Here is a 16,616-nt window from a genome sequence, read left to right as displayed (position 1 = left end):
GTTGGAATCACTAGAGGATCGAGGTTTCAATGCAAAAAACAGTTTACAGTTGTTTTTAAAACTCAAAAACTTGGACCTGTCACCAAAAAACAAATCAGGAGTAGGTATCTTAGGCTCCAAAGCAGGAGTCTGAACAATGTAATCAGAAATACCCTGTACTCTAGCAGCAAGCTGGTCTATACGAGAAACTAATTCCTGAACATTCATGCTAGCACAAGGCTCTTCAGCCACCCAGAGATAAAGAGGGAGGAGAAGACAAAACAGACTGGAGAAAAAAAAATGGCCCAAGATCTTTCCTCCCTTCTTCTGAGATGCAATTAACTCATTGTTGGCCAGTAGTACTGTTATGATCAGGTGGCCTTGGAGGAGCATGAAATGACCTTCGCTGGAGCAGTGGTAACTTTACTGACCGCAAACCCTGATCCTATCACCGCTACTAGAAGTAGCCGTGGGGTGTGCCTAACCAGACCTAGACACCTCGACACAGCCTAAGGACTAAATATCCCTAAAGATGGAAATAGGAAAACTCTCTTGCCTCAGAGTAGATCCCCAAAGGATAGATAGCCCCCCACAAATAATGACTGTGAGTAGGAGAGGAAAAGACACACGCAGGCAGAAAACAGGGATAAGCAAAGGAGGCCACTTCTACCTAGATAGGAAAGGATAGTACAGGATACTATGGGGTCAGCATAAAACGCTACAAAATATCCACAGCAGAAAATACAAAAACTCCACCACCTAACTAAAGATGTGGAGAGTATATCTGCGACTCCAGCGAGTCCAACTAGACTGAGAAAAACATCAGGCATAGTCTAGCAGGAACAAAATAGAAACAAGATAAGCACAGAAAATAAACACACAGCAGTGTGTCTAAAAAAAATGAAGCAAACACTTATCTTAGCTGAATTGGCAGCAAGCAGGAGAGGCCAGGCAGAGGACCAACACTTACAAAGGAACATTGACTACTGGCAAGGACTAATGAGTCCTGCACAGCTAAATACCCCAGTCAGAATTGCAATTAGCAGAAACACCTGTCCAAGACTGCTGCTCAGGAATAACTGCATTACCATCAACAACCACCTGAGGGAGCCCAAGAGCAGAATTCACAACAGGTGAGGTGTTAATGTGAATGAAAGCGCAACTGAACAAACACCGTCTTGTCCTATCCAAAGACCACTGACCACATCTGTTACTGGCCTGCCTACTCAACTCCCTTTCTTTGGCAGCCGTACAGTGGTACGCCTTGTAGATGAAAGAGCATGTGCTTGAGTGGATGGCAAGCACTGCATAAAGTGGCCTCTCCTCCTCTTCCTCCACCTTAACATCACATACAGTAAAATCCTCAGAGGTGGCAGCCCAATCACCCTTGTTTCCCTTGCTTCAACATTTCCAAACACCCACCTGACTGTGGGAAACCTCAGATGGGTCATTCTGAACAGCTGTTCACACATTGTATTCCATGGGCATCAGAGGATTGCTCCGAAGAATCACAGAAACCAGAGGAGAAAAGCATCTGCACCAATGACCAAAATTTTTTTCATTTTGGATCCGGGGCTGGATAAAGTAGGGTCCTAGCAGAATCTAGACCAACATCACCAGACGTTAACTACCAAGCGTGGAAGTGATCCTAATGAGACTCAGATATCAGAGGCACACGTGGAGAGTACTGTAAAGGCAAGAAGAGGAGGAGGATGAATCTCAGCATTAGGAATGTGAGAACAAAGAGAATGATGATTAGGTTGTAGATCCCACTTGGTGTGAACCCAGAGGTATTCAGTTCAGCAGAGAAGGTGGAGGAGGACTAAGATGAGGAGGTTAATTTTGCGGCTTCCCACAAAGACACGAAGTGATGCAACCACGACAAGCACTGCATCCTCAGCCCCAACTCTGCCTGTGGCCAGCACCAGTCTCAAGTGTGCAGTTCGCAGGGGCAGCAAGGGTTGCCTAGTCTGGACGTTTTTTGACACACACGTTATCTGTCAAATTTGAAAAAAAAACTCAGTAGAGGGAAAATTGCAATAATTTGACTACATGCATGAACCAGCAGATGTGTGATTAACATGCCTTAATGTGGGAATCTCACTGCACTAAGATGTGGACTAGGAGGCCTTGCCAACCACTGGCTGTCCCATCAACCCCATCTTCTGCTTCTTCCTCCTATGTCACCATTCCAAGTGTTCACACACAGTTCTCTGGCTGCAGAAACTATGTTTGTTTACTCACCACAGCAGGTGTGAGTGAGAGCCAGTCAACTGTTATGGAAGTAGACATGTCTGCTGTTTTTTGTCACCTATCACAAATATCTTTCTCAATTCGCTATAAGATCTCCGCCTGCACCTCACTCACATTACAGCAGTTTGTCCTGTTCTCCGTAGTCCGCACAGTAGCCAGCTCTGTGTCCTGCAGTTGTGGTCACATAAAAGAATATTTCCTCCTGTACATGGGAAAGCTATGAGCTTGAACTCCACCAAGTCCAATCTTTTGGCCATAGAAATGCTGCCTTTCCGCCTGGTGGATATAGATGGTGTCTGAAAGTTGATGGCTGTCGCATTCCCCAGTACCAGTTTCCCAGTCGCCATTACTTCTCAAAGAAAGCTCTGCCTGCACTACACCAGCATGTTGCCAACAACATCACCCATTTCCTGAAAAAATCTATGTCTGCCAGGGTGCATTTCACCATTGACACCTGGACGAACAAACATGGGCAGAAGGGTTACATTTTGCTGACTGGGAACTAGGTGACTTTGGTGGCTATGGGGGCAGGCAGTCAAGGGGCTGCTCCACAAGTCTTTGAAGCCCCAGGTCTTGCGGGACATACCTCTGTATCTAACAGTTCCTCCACTGCTTCTGTCTCCTCTGCCTCCTCTATCGCCTCCACCTGTGCCCTCAACCTCTTCCTTAATAAGACACGCATTCTAACAGTACAGATAGAATCTCCTACATCTGCCGTACTGCACAGCCATGGCTCACCACAAACAGGCAGTGTTTAAATTAATATGCCTTGGAAATCGCAGTCACACAGCTCAAGAGTTATGGACAGGTATCCAGGCCAAGTTAGAGCATTGGCTGTCTCCACTAAAACTGAAGCCAGGGAAGGCCGTGTGTGAGAATGGTGCAAACCTAGTGGCGGCCCTATGCCTTGGCAACCTCACACACAAGCCTTATGTGGCTCATGTCCACAACCTGGTGGTACAGCAATTTCTCCGTCACTATCCCAGCCTTGATGCGCTGTTGCAGAAAGCACAGTTGCTGTGTGCTCACTTCTGATGATCACGCCCTGCAGGTCACCAACTTACATAGCTACAGAGGTCTTTTGGCCTACCGGTTAACCATTTGATTAGCGATGTTCCGACACAGTTGAATTACACTCTATACATTTTGCAGCGGCTGTGGCAGCATTGATGATGAGCTCTGGCCAATGCACCCTGGATATGCATAAATTTGAAATGGCTACTAAGATGGTTAGTGCTATTGTAGTCATCTACAAGCTGAAGCAGAGTTTGAATAGTCTGTTTGAGGAGATAATGGTCCCAGAGGAAGAGTTGGAAGCAGAGTAGGATGTGGAAGGATAACAGTATCTTACATTTTTGGACTGTTGGCGCACAGGGAGGGTGGCTTACAGCCATCAAGGGGGCTCATGGTTCCAGACAAGCTGTTAGTGAAGATTTCGTAGCTGAGACTCATATTGAGGAGGATGAGATGATGGAAGTGCAACAGTCAGGAAATGTAGATAATGATACATGCTCTGTTCTCCATGGTTGGATTGAGGGGACTGAGGAAGTAACCTTGAGTGTTACCCCTCCACCAACATAGCATGGACTTGGACCTCATTGAAGCGCCCGACACATGAGTGCCTTCTTGCTGCGCTATCTTCAACACAATGCCTGTATTCTTAGGGTTAGAAATAGTGCTGGTTACTGGGTTGCCACTCAGTTAGATCCATGGTATAAGAGTAAATTTAGCCAGATGCTTCCCCCCTGGAAAGGGATGCGCGCATGTTGGAATATCGAAATACGCTTGTAGACAATCTTAAGAGTGGTTTTCCCCAAGACAGCAGTGTGGCGCACAGTGTGCATCCCAGTTGTAGACGTCCAACCCCAGTAGCGTCAAGACGTCATCGCCCAAACATTAGCAGCAGCAGTGCAAGTAGCATAAGCAATTTCTGTGAGTCGTTTAACACATTTTTTAGACCAGCCCGTGCACCAGCAGAACAGAGTATGAGTCTGTCACATTGTGAAAGACTGGAGAGGATGGTACAGGAGTATCTGGAGCTCAATATCAATGCCATCAGGGGTGGTTTGGAGCCTTTACATTTTGGTCTTCAAAAATGGAAGAGTGACTTGAGCTTGCCTGTCACACCTTGGAGGTTTTGTCATTCCCGGCAGCCAGTGTTCTCTAAGAAGATGTCTTCAGCACTGCTGGTGGTGTCCTGACGAATAAGCGCATACGGCTGTCCCCTCAAAGTGTAGGCTGCCTAACTTTTATTAAAATGAACAAGTCATGGATTTCTGATGACTTTTGCACCCCATTGGGAGATTGGGCAGACTAGGTGATGGTGTCGTTTTTAATGTCATGTATTGATCTCGTGTTATTGCAGTCTGTGCCATATTTGCGGTGTTTTCTGTGCCTGCTGTTGCTACTGTGTTGTGAATTCTGTGGCAGAGCTCCCTCCTGTGGTCACAAGTGGTACTTCGGCTGATTCTCTCTGTGAGCTTCCGTTGGTGGAGGAGAGTGGTACTGCGGCTTCTGAGTTTCCTTCCTCAGGTGATGTGGTGAAGTCGTTAGGTGCTGCTCTATTTAACTCCACCTTGTGCTTTGATCCTGGCCTCCAGTCAATGTTCTAGTATTGGACCTGTTTCCTCCTGGATCGTTCCTGTGGCCTGCTGCTCTGCATAGCTAAGTTCTGCTTTGCTATTTTGTTTGCTGTTTTTTTCTGTCCAGCTTGTCTATTTGTTTTTTCTTGCTTGCTGGAAGCTCTGGGACGCAGAGGGTGTACCTCCGTGCCGTTAGTTCGGTACGGAGGGTCTTTTTGCCCCCTTTGCGTGGTTTTTGTAGGGTTTTGTGTTGACCGCAAAGTTACCTTTCCTATCCTCGCTCTGTTCAGAAAGTCGGGCCTCACTTTGCTAAATCTATTTCATCTCTACGTTTGTCTTTTCATCTTAACTCACAGTCATTATATGTGGGGGCTGCCTTTTCCTTTGGGGTATTTCTCTGAGGCAAGGTAGGCTTATTTTCTATCTTCAGGCTAGCTAGTTTTTCAGGCTGTGCCGAGTTGCATAGGGAGCGTTAGGCGCAATCCACGGCTGCCTCTAGTGTGGTTGGAGAGGATTAGGGATTGCGGTCAGCAGAGTTCCCACGTCTCAGAGCTCGTTCTATATTTTTGGGTTATTGTCAGGTCACTGTATGTGCTCTGACCTCTATGTCCATTGTGGTACTGAATTACCTTATCATAACAGTACTGGAGGCCCAAAGTACTAATGATTCTCAATAGAGGGAAAAAAGAAGTTCTGAGACCATTTTGTTTTCTCTGCACTGTGTTTTGCCTTTTTTTTCCCCTAGACATTTGGGTGGTTCAGGACACAGGTGTAGCGATGAACATTAAAGGTCTGTCTTCATGTGTGGATCAGCTCACGGCAAGAGTACAAAATATTCAAGACTTTGTGGTTCAGAATTCTATGTTCGAACCGAGAATTCCTATTCCTGATTTGTTTTTTGGAGATAAAACTAAATTTCTGAGTTTCAAAAATAATTGTAAACTTTTTCTGAAACCTCGCTCCTCTGGTGACCCAGTTCAACAAGTTAGGATCATTATTTATTTTTTACATGGCGACCTTCAGGACTGGGCATTTTCTCTTGCGTCAGGAGATCCTGCATTAAGTAATATCGATGCGTTTTTCCTGGCGCTCGGATTGCTGTACGATGAACCTAATTCAGTGGATCAGGCAGAGAAAAATTTGCTGGCTCTGTGTCAGGGTCAGGATGAGATAGAGGTATATTGTCAGAAATTTAGAAAGTGGTCCGTACTCACTCAATGGAATGAAGGTGCGCTCGCAGCTATTTTCAGAAAGGGTCTCTCTGAAGCCCTTAAGGATGTCATGGTGGGATTTCCTATGCCTGCTGGTCTGAATGAGTCTATGTCTTTGGCCATTCAGATCGGTCGACGCTTGCGTGAGCGTAAATCTGTGCACCATTTGGCGGTATTACCTGAGCTTAAACCTGAGCCTATGCAGTGCGATAGGACTTTGACCAGAGTTGAACGGCAAGAACACAGACGTCTGAATGGGCTGTGTTTCTACTGTGGTGATTCCACTCATGCTATCTCTGATTGTCCTAAGCGCACTAAGCGGTTCGCTAGGTCTGCCACCATTGGTACGGTACAGTCAAAATTTCTTCTGTCCGTTACCTTGATCTGCTCTTTGTCATCGTATTCTGTCATGGAATTTGTGGATTCAGGCGCTGCCCTGAATTTGATGGACTTGGAGTATGCTAGGCGTTGTGGGTTTTTCTTGGAGCCCTTGCAGTGTCCTATTCCATTGAGAGGAATTGATGCTACGCCTTTGGCCAAGAATAAGCCTCAGTACTGGACCCAGCTGACCATGTGCATGGCTCCTGCACATCAGGAGGTTATCCGCTTTCTGGTGTTGCATAATCTGCATGATGTGGTCGTGTTGGGGTTGCCATGGCTACAAGTCCATAATCCAGTATTAGATTGGAAATCCATGTCTGTGTCCAGCTGGGGTTGTCAGGGGGTACATGGTGATGTCCCATTTCTGTCAATTTCGTCATCCACCCCTTCTGAGGTTCCAGAGTTCTTATCTGATTACCGGGATGTATTTGATGAGCCCAAGTCCGATACCCTACCTCCGCATAGGGATTGTGATTGTGCTATCGATTTGATTCCTGGTAGTAAATTCCCAAAAGGTCGACTGTTTAATTTATCTGTGCCTGAGCACGCCGCTATGCGGAGTTATGTGAAGGAGTCCTTGGAGAAGGGGCATATTCGCCCGTCATCGTCGCCATTAGGAGCAGGGTTCTTTTTTGTAGCCAAGAAGGATGGTTCGCTGAGACCTTGTATAGATTACCGCCTTCTAAATAAGATCACGGTTAAATTTCAGTACCCCTTGCCGTTGTTATCTGATTTGTTTGCTCGGATTAAGGGGGCTAGTTGGTTCACCAAGATAGATCTTCGTGGTGCGTATAATCTTGTGCGTATTAAGCGAGGCGATGAATGGAAAACTGCATTTAATATGCCCGAGGGCCATTTTGAGTATCTAGTAATGCCATTCGGACTTGCCAATGCTCCATCAGTGTTTCAGTCCTTTATGCATGACATCTTCCGAGAGTACCTGGATAAATTCCTGATTGTGTACTTGGATGACATTTTGATCTTCTCGGATGATTGGGAGTCTCATGTGAAGCAGGTCAGAACGGTGTTTCAGGTCCTGCGTGCTAATTCTTTGTTTGTGAAGGGATCAAAGTGTCTCTTTGTTGTTCAGAAGGTTTCATTTTTGGGGTTCATCTTTTCCCCTTCTACTATCGAGATGGACCCTGTTAAGGTCCAAGCCATCCATGATTGGACTCAGCCGACATCTCTGAAAAGTCTGCAAAAGTTCCTGGGCTTTGCTAATTTTTCTCGTCGCTTCATCTGCAATTTTTCTAGTATTGCTAAATCATTGACCGATTTGACCAAGAAGGGTGCTGATGTGGTCAATTGGTCTTCTGCTGCTGTGGAAGCTTTTCAAGAGTTGAAGCGTTGTTTTTCTTCTGCCCCTGTGTTGTGTCAACCAGATGTTTCGCTTCCATTCCAGGTCGAGGTTGATGCTTCTGAGATTGGAGCAGTGGCTGTTTTGTCGCAGAGAAGTTCTGATTGCTCGGTGATGAAACCATGCGCCTTCTTTTCCAGGAAGTTTTCGCCTGCTGAGCGAAATTATGATGTGGGCAATCGAGAGTTGCTGGCCATGAAGTGGGCATTCGAGGAGTGGCGTCATTGGCTTGAAGGAGCTAAGCATCGCGTGGTGGTCTTGACTGATCATAAGAACTTGACTTATCTCGAATCTGCCAAGCGGTTGAATCCTAGACAGGCTCATTGGTCGCTGTTTTTTGCCCGTTTTGACTTTGTGATTTCGTACCTTCCGGGCTCTAAAAATGTGAAGGCGGATGCTCTGTCTAGGAGTTTTGTGCCCGACTCTCCGGGTTTATCTGAGCCGGCGGGTATCCTCAAAGAGGGAGTAATTGTGTCTGCCATCTCCCCTGATTTGCGGCGGGTGCTGCAAAAATTTCAGGCTAATAAACCTGATCGTTGCCCAGTGGAGAAACTGTTTGTCCCTGATAGGTGGACGAATAAAGTTATCTCTGAGGTTCATTGTTCGGTGTTGGCTGGTCATCCTGGAATCTTTGGTACCAGAGAGTTAGTGGCTAGATCCTTTTGGTGGCCATCTCTGTCGCGGGATGTGCGTTCTTTTGTGCAGTCCTGTGGGATTTGTGCTCGGGCTAAGCCCTGCTGTTCTCGTGCCAGTGGGTTGCTTTTGCCCTTGCCGGTCCCGAAGAGACCTTGGACACATATCTCTATGGATTTTATTTCAGATCTTCCCGTCTCTCAAAAGATGTCAGTCATTTGGGTGGTCTGTGATCGCTTCTCTAAGATGGTCCATTTGGTACCCTTGTCTAAATTACCTTCCTCCTCTGATTTGGTGCCATTGTTCTTCCAGCATGTGGTTCGTTTACATGGCATTCCAGAGAATATCGTTTCTGACAGAGGTTCCCAGTTTGTTTCGAGGTTTTGGCGAGCTTTTTGTGGTAGGATGGGCATTGACTTGTCTTTTTCCTCAGCTTTCCATCCTCAGACTAATGGCCAGACCGAACGAACCAATCAGACCTTGGAAACATATCTGAGATGCTTTGCTTCTGCTGATCAGGATGACTGGGTGTTCTTTTTGCCTTTGGCTGAGTTCGCCCTTAATAATCGGGCCAGCTCGGCTACCTTGGTTTCGCCATTTTTCTGCAACTCTGGGTTCCATCCTCGTTTCTCTTCAGGGCAGGTTGAGTCTTCAGAATGTCCTGGTGTGGATACTCTGGTGGACAGGTTGCAGCAGATTTGGACTCATGTGGTGGACAATTTGACCTTGTCCCAGGAGAAGGCTCAACGTTTCACTAATTGCAGACGCTGTGTGGGTCCCCGACTTCGTGTTGGGGATTTGGTTTGGTTATCTTCTCGTCATATTCCTATGAAGGTTTCCTCTCCTAAGTTTAAACCTCGTTTCATTGGTCCGTATAGGATTTCTGAGGTTCTTAATCCTGTGTCTTTTCGTCTGACCCTTCCAGATTCTTTTTCCATACATAACGTATTCCATAGGTCATTGTTGCGGAGATACGTGGCACCTATGGTTCCATCTGTTGATCCTCCTGCCCCGGTTTTGGTGGAGGGGGAGTTGGAGTATATTGTGGAGAAGATTTTGGATTCTCGTGTTTTAAGACGGAAACTCCAGTATCTGGTTAAATGGAAGGGTTATGCTCAGGAAGATAATTCCTGAGTCTTTGCCTCTGATGTCCATGCTCCCGATCTTGTTCGTGCCTTTCATATGGCTCATCCTGGTCGTCCTGGGGGCTCTGGTGAGGGTTCGGTGACCCCTCCTCAAGGGGGGGTACTGTTGTGAATTCTGTGGCAGAGCTCCCTCCTGTGGTCATAAGTGGTACTTCGGCTGATTCTCTCTGTGAGCTTCCGTTGGTGGAGGAGAGTGGTACTGCGGCTTCTGAGTTTCCTTCCTCAGGTGATGTGGTGAAGTCGTTAGATGCTGCTCTATTTAACTCCACCTAGTGCTTTGATCCTGGCCTCCAGTCAATGTTCTAGTATTGGACCTGTTTCCTCCTGGATCGTTCCTGTGGCCTGCTGCTCTGCATAGCTAAGTTCTGCTTTGCTATTTTGTTTGCTGTTTTTTTCTGTCCACCTTGTCTATTTGTTTTTTCTTGCTTGCTGGAAGCTCTGGGACGCAGAGGGTGTACCTCCGTGCCGTTAGTTCGGTACGGAGGGTCTTTTTGCCCCCTTTGCGTGGTTTTTGTAGGGTTTTGTGTTGACCGCAAAGTTACCTTTCCTATCCTTGCTCTGTTCAGAAAGTCGGGCCTCACTTTGCTAAATCTATTTCATCTCTACGTTTGTCTTTTCATCTTAACTCACAGTCATTATATGTGGGGGCTGCCTTTTCCTTTGGGGTATTTCTCTGAGGCAAGGTAGGCTTATTTTCTATCTTCAGGCTAGCTAGTTTTTCAGGCTGTGCCGAGTTGCATAGGGAGCGTTAGGTGCAATCCACAGCTGCCTCTAGTGTGGTTGGAGAGGATTAGGGATTGCGGTCAGCAGGGTTCCCACGTCTCAGAGCTCGTTCTATATTTTTGGGTTATTGTCAGGTCACTGTATGTGCTCTGACCTCTATGTCCATTGTGGTACTGAATTACCTTATCATAACACTACTGCTGTTGATATTACAAAAAAATATTTGAAATGTGGAGACTCCAAGTTGGGTCTCCATCTGGTGGGTGCCTGTGGTGGAAGGTGTGTCAGAGACCTTTTATAATATTTCTACTCTGTGAAAATTGATACAACTTTAGTGGTGTGTGACAATTATTCTTTGAAATGTGGAGACTCCAAATTGGGTCTCGATCTGGTGGGTTGCCCGTATAGGAAGGTCTCCCAGACAAGCAGTCCTGCACTTCCTTTCAGTCAACTACCTGTGTTACTTTCCTTACATTTTTCACTTCCTTTATTATTGTATGAATCTAGTGTTTGTGCCATTTGAGTGTGGCTGAAAAAAATAATTGTAGGTGTTGCATCAGGTATGAGGTCTCCCAGCTAAGAAGGCTTACACCACTCCCTTAACCACCAGGTCCTCATTGAAACTTAAATTCCAAGCTGTAAATGCTGCGACATTACTGATACATTCTTTATAAAAGCTTCTACTGTGGGTCAATTGATCAGCCAACTACCTGTTACTGTGCTTACATTTTTCTATTAATAGTAGTCTATGAAACCAATGATTGTACCGTCTGAGTGTCGGTGGAATCAAAAAAATGAAGGTGTTGCATGAGGTATCAGGTCTCCCAGCTAAGAAGGCTTTCACCACTCCCTTAACCACTAGGTCCTCATTAAAACTCCAATTCCAAGCTGTAAATGTTGGGCCAGACCCTGAGAACTCATGCATGGCCCATGGCTGACTGCTTCTGTTCCATTATAAAAGGTTCTATTGATCAGTCAACCTATTCTGTTACTAGTCTATCCTTTTTCTACCAATAGTAGTCTATGAAACTAATTGTTTGTACCATCTGACTGTGGCTGGAATAAAAAAAATTGGAGGTGTTGCATGAGGCTTATACTGCTTCCTTAACCAACAGTTCCACATTGAAAATTAAATTCCAAGCTGTAAATGCTGGGCCAGGCCCTGATACCTCATGCATGACCCATGGCTGACTGCTGCTTTGCCATTTGCAAATTTCTACTGTGGGTCAATTGATATGACTTTTCCTGGTGTTTGCCTCTAATTTTAGCAGTTTAGGAAGGTTGTTGTTACCCCTTAAGGTGTTGTCTAAGTGTAGGGCAAAAGGAGGTCCGTTCTTCGAATCCTAGCCGAACCTTGAAAGGTTCGCTCATCTCTAGTCATGACGACCTGCCAGCTATGGTGAACAGAGGCCAGACTGAGTTCAGAATAACTCTGTTTCCTCAATATAGTAAATGCATCCATTGGGGTTTCATTTGAATCATGTCATTCAGAGATTAAGATGGAAACCCCTAGATAAGTGCTCAGCATAGAGCACAGGATAAATGTGATTCAAAATGATATGTAAAATATTCCCATTAAAAGTTTCAACTCAATCCACAAAAAAAAGTCCTCACTAAAGGCCATCATGTGTCAATGGAAATATATAGGGTTTCTATGTTACTGATAGCACCAAGACTCTGGAAAAGCAAAATGGCTCTTCACGCCAAAAGAAATTCAGCAAACTCTACACTCCCAAATCATAATCCTTCTGAGCCCCACAGTGTGCCTAAATAACAGTTAGCATCTGCATGTTTGGCATTTCTCTAGCAATGAGAACCTGCTTCATTTATGGGGTCTATGTCTCCAGAAGCATGAGCTGTCCACAATGTGCTGGCCACAATAATGTAAGGTCACTACAATGGCAGATTTACAATTTTCATTCAGCAACATCAATTGCGTTTTGTTTCTGGAAAACTCCCATGGAGTCAAAATTGGCACTATACTTGGAAATATATTTCCAGAAGGGAATAATTTCCAAAATGAGATCACTTAAGGAGGGATTCTGCTCTTTTGGCACTTAGGGGCTCTGTATATGGAGTCTGCAAACTATTCTATGAACTTTTGTTTTCCAAGAGTCAAATACTGTAGCGTTCCTTCCCTTCCAAGTCTCGTCGTCTGGCTAAGCATTACTGTACAGCCACATATGTGGTATTGCCACATTCAGCAGAAATTGTGGGACAAATTTTGGTGCCATTTTTGCCCATTTCTGCTTGTGAAAATGTAAAATTTGGTGCTAAAATTATTTTTTTTGTTGTTGTAAAAATGTAATTATTTTTCTTTACCACTCAATGGAATATAATTCTGTGATATACTCATGGTGACAATATGATCGCTGCACCCTTAGTTCATTGAGAGTTGTAGTTTGTAAGATGGGGTCTATTATAAGGGGTTCTTCTGTTCTGGCACATCAAGGGCTCTGCCAATGTTACATGGCACCTGCAAACCATAACAGCAAAATCTGCACTATAATATGGTGCTCCATCCCATCTGAGCTTTCCATCATGCCTGAAAAGTATTTCCTGATTACTAGTAAGGTACTGGTGCACTCAGGATAAATTGCACAACAATCTGAGGTAAATTTTTCCCTATTAGCCCTTATAAAAATTAAATACTTGGGGCTAAATCAACATTTTAAAAATGTAATTATTCTTTCTTCATCATCAAATGGTATAAAATGTTGTGAGGCACATGTGGTGTCAATATGCTGACTGCTCCCCTAGATGAATTCATTGAGGGGCACAGTTTGCTAAGTTTGGTCACTTATGGGGGGCCTGGTTTTCTGGCATAACATGTAATCCTCAAACCATTCCAGCAAAATTTGCAATCCAATATGGCACTCATTCCCTTCTAAGCTTTGCACTGTGCCTCAAATTGTTTGTGTCATTTTCATGGCTCAAAGTTATAAAATTCTGTGTAGTTTCCAAAATAGGGTTATTTGAGGTGGGTTTCCACTGTTTAGGCACATCAAGGGCTATGCAAACGTGACATGGCGTCTGCTATCTATTCCAGCCAACTTTGTAGTCCAAAAGTCAAATGGTGCTCCTTCCCTTCTGAGCCCTGCCCTTTGCCCAAACAGTTGTTTTACACCATATGTGGGGATTAGGTGTACGCAGAGGAAATTTCTCAACAAACTTTGGGGTCAATTTTTTCCTGTTACCCCTGAGAAAAAAATTTGGAGCTAAAGCAACATGTTGGGAAAAAAAAAATCGATTTTTTACTTTTTTATTTTCACGTGTCAACGTTATAAAAATTTGTGAAGCACCTGTGTTTTCAAGGTGCTCACCAAACAGCTAGATAAAATTCTTGAGAGATGTAGTTTCCAAAATGGGGTCTCTTGGAGCCCACTGTTTAGGTATATCAGGGCTCTGCAAATATGACATGGCGTCCTCTATCTAGCAAATGTTATTTATTAAATATTTTGTGTGATAAAATTATCTGGTTTAACCCCTTTCCAACATCGGGCGTAATAATACGCCGATGTCGGACAACCTCCCTTTGATATGGGCTCCGGCGGTGAGCCCACATCTTTCCAGCACATGTCAGCTGTTTTGAACAGCTGACGTGCCACTAACAGCGATCCACCCACGGCTGTTAACCCTTTAAATGTCGCTGTCAAACTGTCAGAGTGGCAGAGTGGCATTTAACACACGCTTCCGGCAAGCGCGCCGGAATTCCTGCCCATCGGTGATCATCGCCTGTGTGTAGCAGAGCCAATCGGGTTATGGCAGCTTTTAGACTCCCATTGAGACTATTAAAGCTTGCCAAAAGTAAAAAAAAAAATGTTTTTAAAAATATACAAAAAAAAAAGTTCAAATCATCCCCCTTTCTCCCATTCAAAAATCATATATATATATATATATATATATATATATATATATATATATATATATATATATAAATCAAACATACACATATGTGGTATTGTCGTGTTCAGAATCACCTGATCTATCAACATAAAAATTTAACCTAATCGCTAAATGGCATAATGAGAAAAAAAGTCAAAATGCCAGAATTACATTTTTTTAGTCACAGCAACATTGCATTAAAATGCAATAACGGGCGATCCAAAGAACGTATCTGTACCAAAATGATTTCTTTAAAAACGTCAGCTCAGCACGCAAAAAGTAAGCCCTCACACAATCCGAGATCACGTCGTTCAAAAGTACAACTCGTCCCACAAAAAAGCAAGCCCTCACATGGCCATATTGACTAAAAAATTCAAAAGTTATGGCGCAAAAACGAAAATACCTCCGGTCATGAAGGGGTTAAGGGCATGAAAATTAAAATATGAAAAATGCTAAATTTTCGCTAAATTTTGGATATTTTTACAAATAAATGCAAAAAATATTAACTTATATTTACCACTAAATTAAAGTACAAAGTGTCATGAATAAGCAGCGTCAGAATCAATGGGACATGTTGAAGTTTTCTAGAGTTATTACTTCATAAATTTACAGTGGTCAGAATTGTAGCATTTAGCCTTTTTAGGAAGGTGAAATCAGACTGGGGGTGAAGGGGTTAAGCCAGAATATGTAAAAAAATGCTCAACAGGGTAAAAACAGTCCATCATTACTTTAAGATATGAAAGGTCAGTAAATTTGGAAAATAGGTAGAACTTTGAAGGTATTCTCAATTGCTCTCATGAAAACAATCAATTGGATATAATTAGTTGATTATTGTGCTCTTTCTTCTAAGAATACAAGCATACTAGGTGTTACGTGTTATGGAACCACTCAGCACCCAGAATATGTTGTGCAGTTATATGTATGTATAATAGGTTCCATGTGAGATGCATGTCCCTAATGTATCAGCCCACAGGCTGCGCCCCTGGGCAGAGGGGACACGATATTCCCCTTTTGTCCGCCCCCCACCTTTGTAATTCCCACAGTAAATATCAGCAGGATCCGGCCACCTGCGGCTATTGTAATGTATGTCTGGCCTGCCGCTTTTCTATTGGCCTGCCCTCTGTATCTGTGTGACATATTCTGTGTCCTGTGAGTAAAGTGTTGTCAGACTGGAAATACGTGGAGAAGCAGTGATCTTTTATATGCGCCCCTGTAACCGAGCAATTCCAGCCAGCGTCCTTCATTCAGACTCCAGCCAAAGCAGAGTGGACCTCCTGAAACACGGGGTGGTACTGAAAGAGGTATCCCAGCTTGGTAGACCCCGTTACACTAGGTTAAGCTGATTGTACATGTTTATGGTGGGGTTAAGTTGGAGGGTGAAAAAGTTGTCGGTCAAACCCTGGTTTGGTCAACTTCTATTGAAAGTTTTTCAGCCCAGTTAGGCTTCAAATAATCAGGTATATATAAATATGTAAGCTCAATATGTTTCAGTCTTTCTCTGCGACTTCAGTTTTTTCTTAAAATAGCGATGTGAAGTTTACTATATTAGATATGTACCTGTATTACCAGCTATGTTTCAGTGTTTGTAAGTAAGATATGTCCTACATAGTCACAGGTGCCTCTAAAATGTCTTATGGCCTTTACAAAATTCAAACTGATTGATGTGCATGACCAATTCTTTGAAAGTATTTTTTTCTTACCGAGATCTGTTATCTTTTTGCAGTATTTAGGATGCATAGAAGTTTTACGCTCCATGAGATCTCTTGATTTCAATACAAGAACACAGATAACAAGGTAGGACAAGTTTTGTTTTTATTGTATGATGCCAACTAGTTTTCTGTTCAGTATAGAAATTGAACTAAATTCAATTTTAAGTATTTTGATTTGTTTTTAATTGGTAATCCCTTACCGTCACACAGTGCAATTTTCATCGCTACGACGCTACGATCCGTGACGCTCCAGCGTCGTAACAATATCGCTCCAGCGTCGTAGACTGCTGTCACACTTTGCAATCTACGACGCTGGAGCGATAATTTCATGACGTATGTGCGATGTAGAAGCCGTTGGTTACTATGCGCACATCGTATACGATATATGTTACACCATGCAATCATGCCGCCACAGCGGGACACTAGACGACGAAAGAAAGTTTCAAACGATCTGCTACGACGTACGATTCTCAGCGGGGTCCCTGATCGCAGGAGCGTGTCAGACACTGCGATCTCGTAACTATATCGCTCGAACGTCACAAATCGTGCCGTCGTAGCGATCAAAATTGCACTGTGTGACGGTACCCTTACTAAATTTTCCTACTTGAAAAGTAAATAATATTAGAAGGTATATTACTTAGTATTGCATCTTTGGGAAAGATGAAATTATCATTTCTTTCAAGTCAGACAATAAAATAAAGAACTAGAAATTGTAAAAAAAAAAAATACAGATTCATTATGACATATAGGGTTACACA

General features: G+C 43.8%; 1 protein-coding gene across 3 annotated transcripts in view; it reads left to right on the top strand.

Annotated features, from left to right (window-relative positions):
• The window catches only part of SHC3 (SHC adaptor protein 3), a 135,297-nt gene that overhangs the window by 31,027 nt on the left and 87,654 nt on the right, over positions 1-16,616 (top strand). For all 3 annotated transcript variants that reach the window (XM_069762180.1, XM_069762174.1, XM_069762184.1), the window contains one exon: positions 15,873-15,943. In XM_069762180.1, coding sequence (XP_069618281.1) covers positions 15,873-15,943 — 71 coding nt within the window. The remainder of the gene's footprint in view (positions 1-15,872; positions 15,944-16,616) is intronic.

Source organism: Ranitomeya imitator, chromosome 1 (genome assembly GCF_032444005.1).
Source record: "Ranitomeya imitator isolate aRanImi1 chromosome 1, aRanImi1.pri, whole genome shotgun sequence".
In the NCBI taxonomy this organism is placed as follows: domain Eukaryota; kingdom Metazoa; phylum Chordata; class Amphibia; order Anura; family Dendrobatidae; genus Ranitomeya; species Ranitomeya imitator.
Note: the sequence above shows the minus strand (reverse complement) of the source record. Positions and strands in the feature narration are given on the sequence as shown.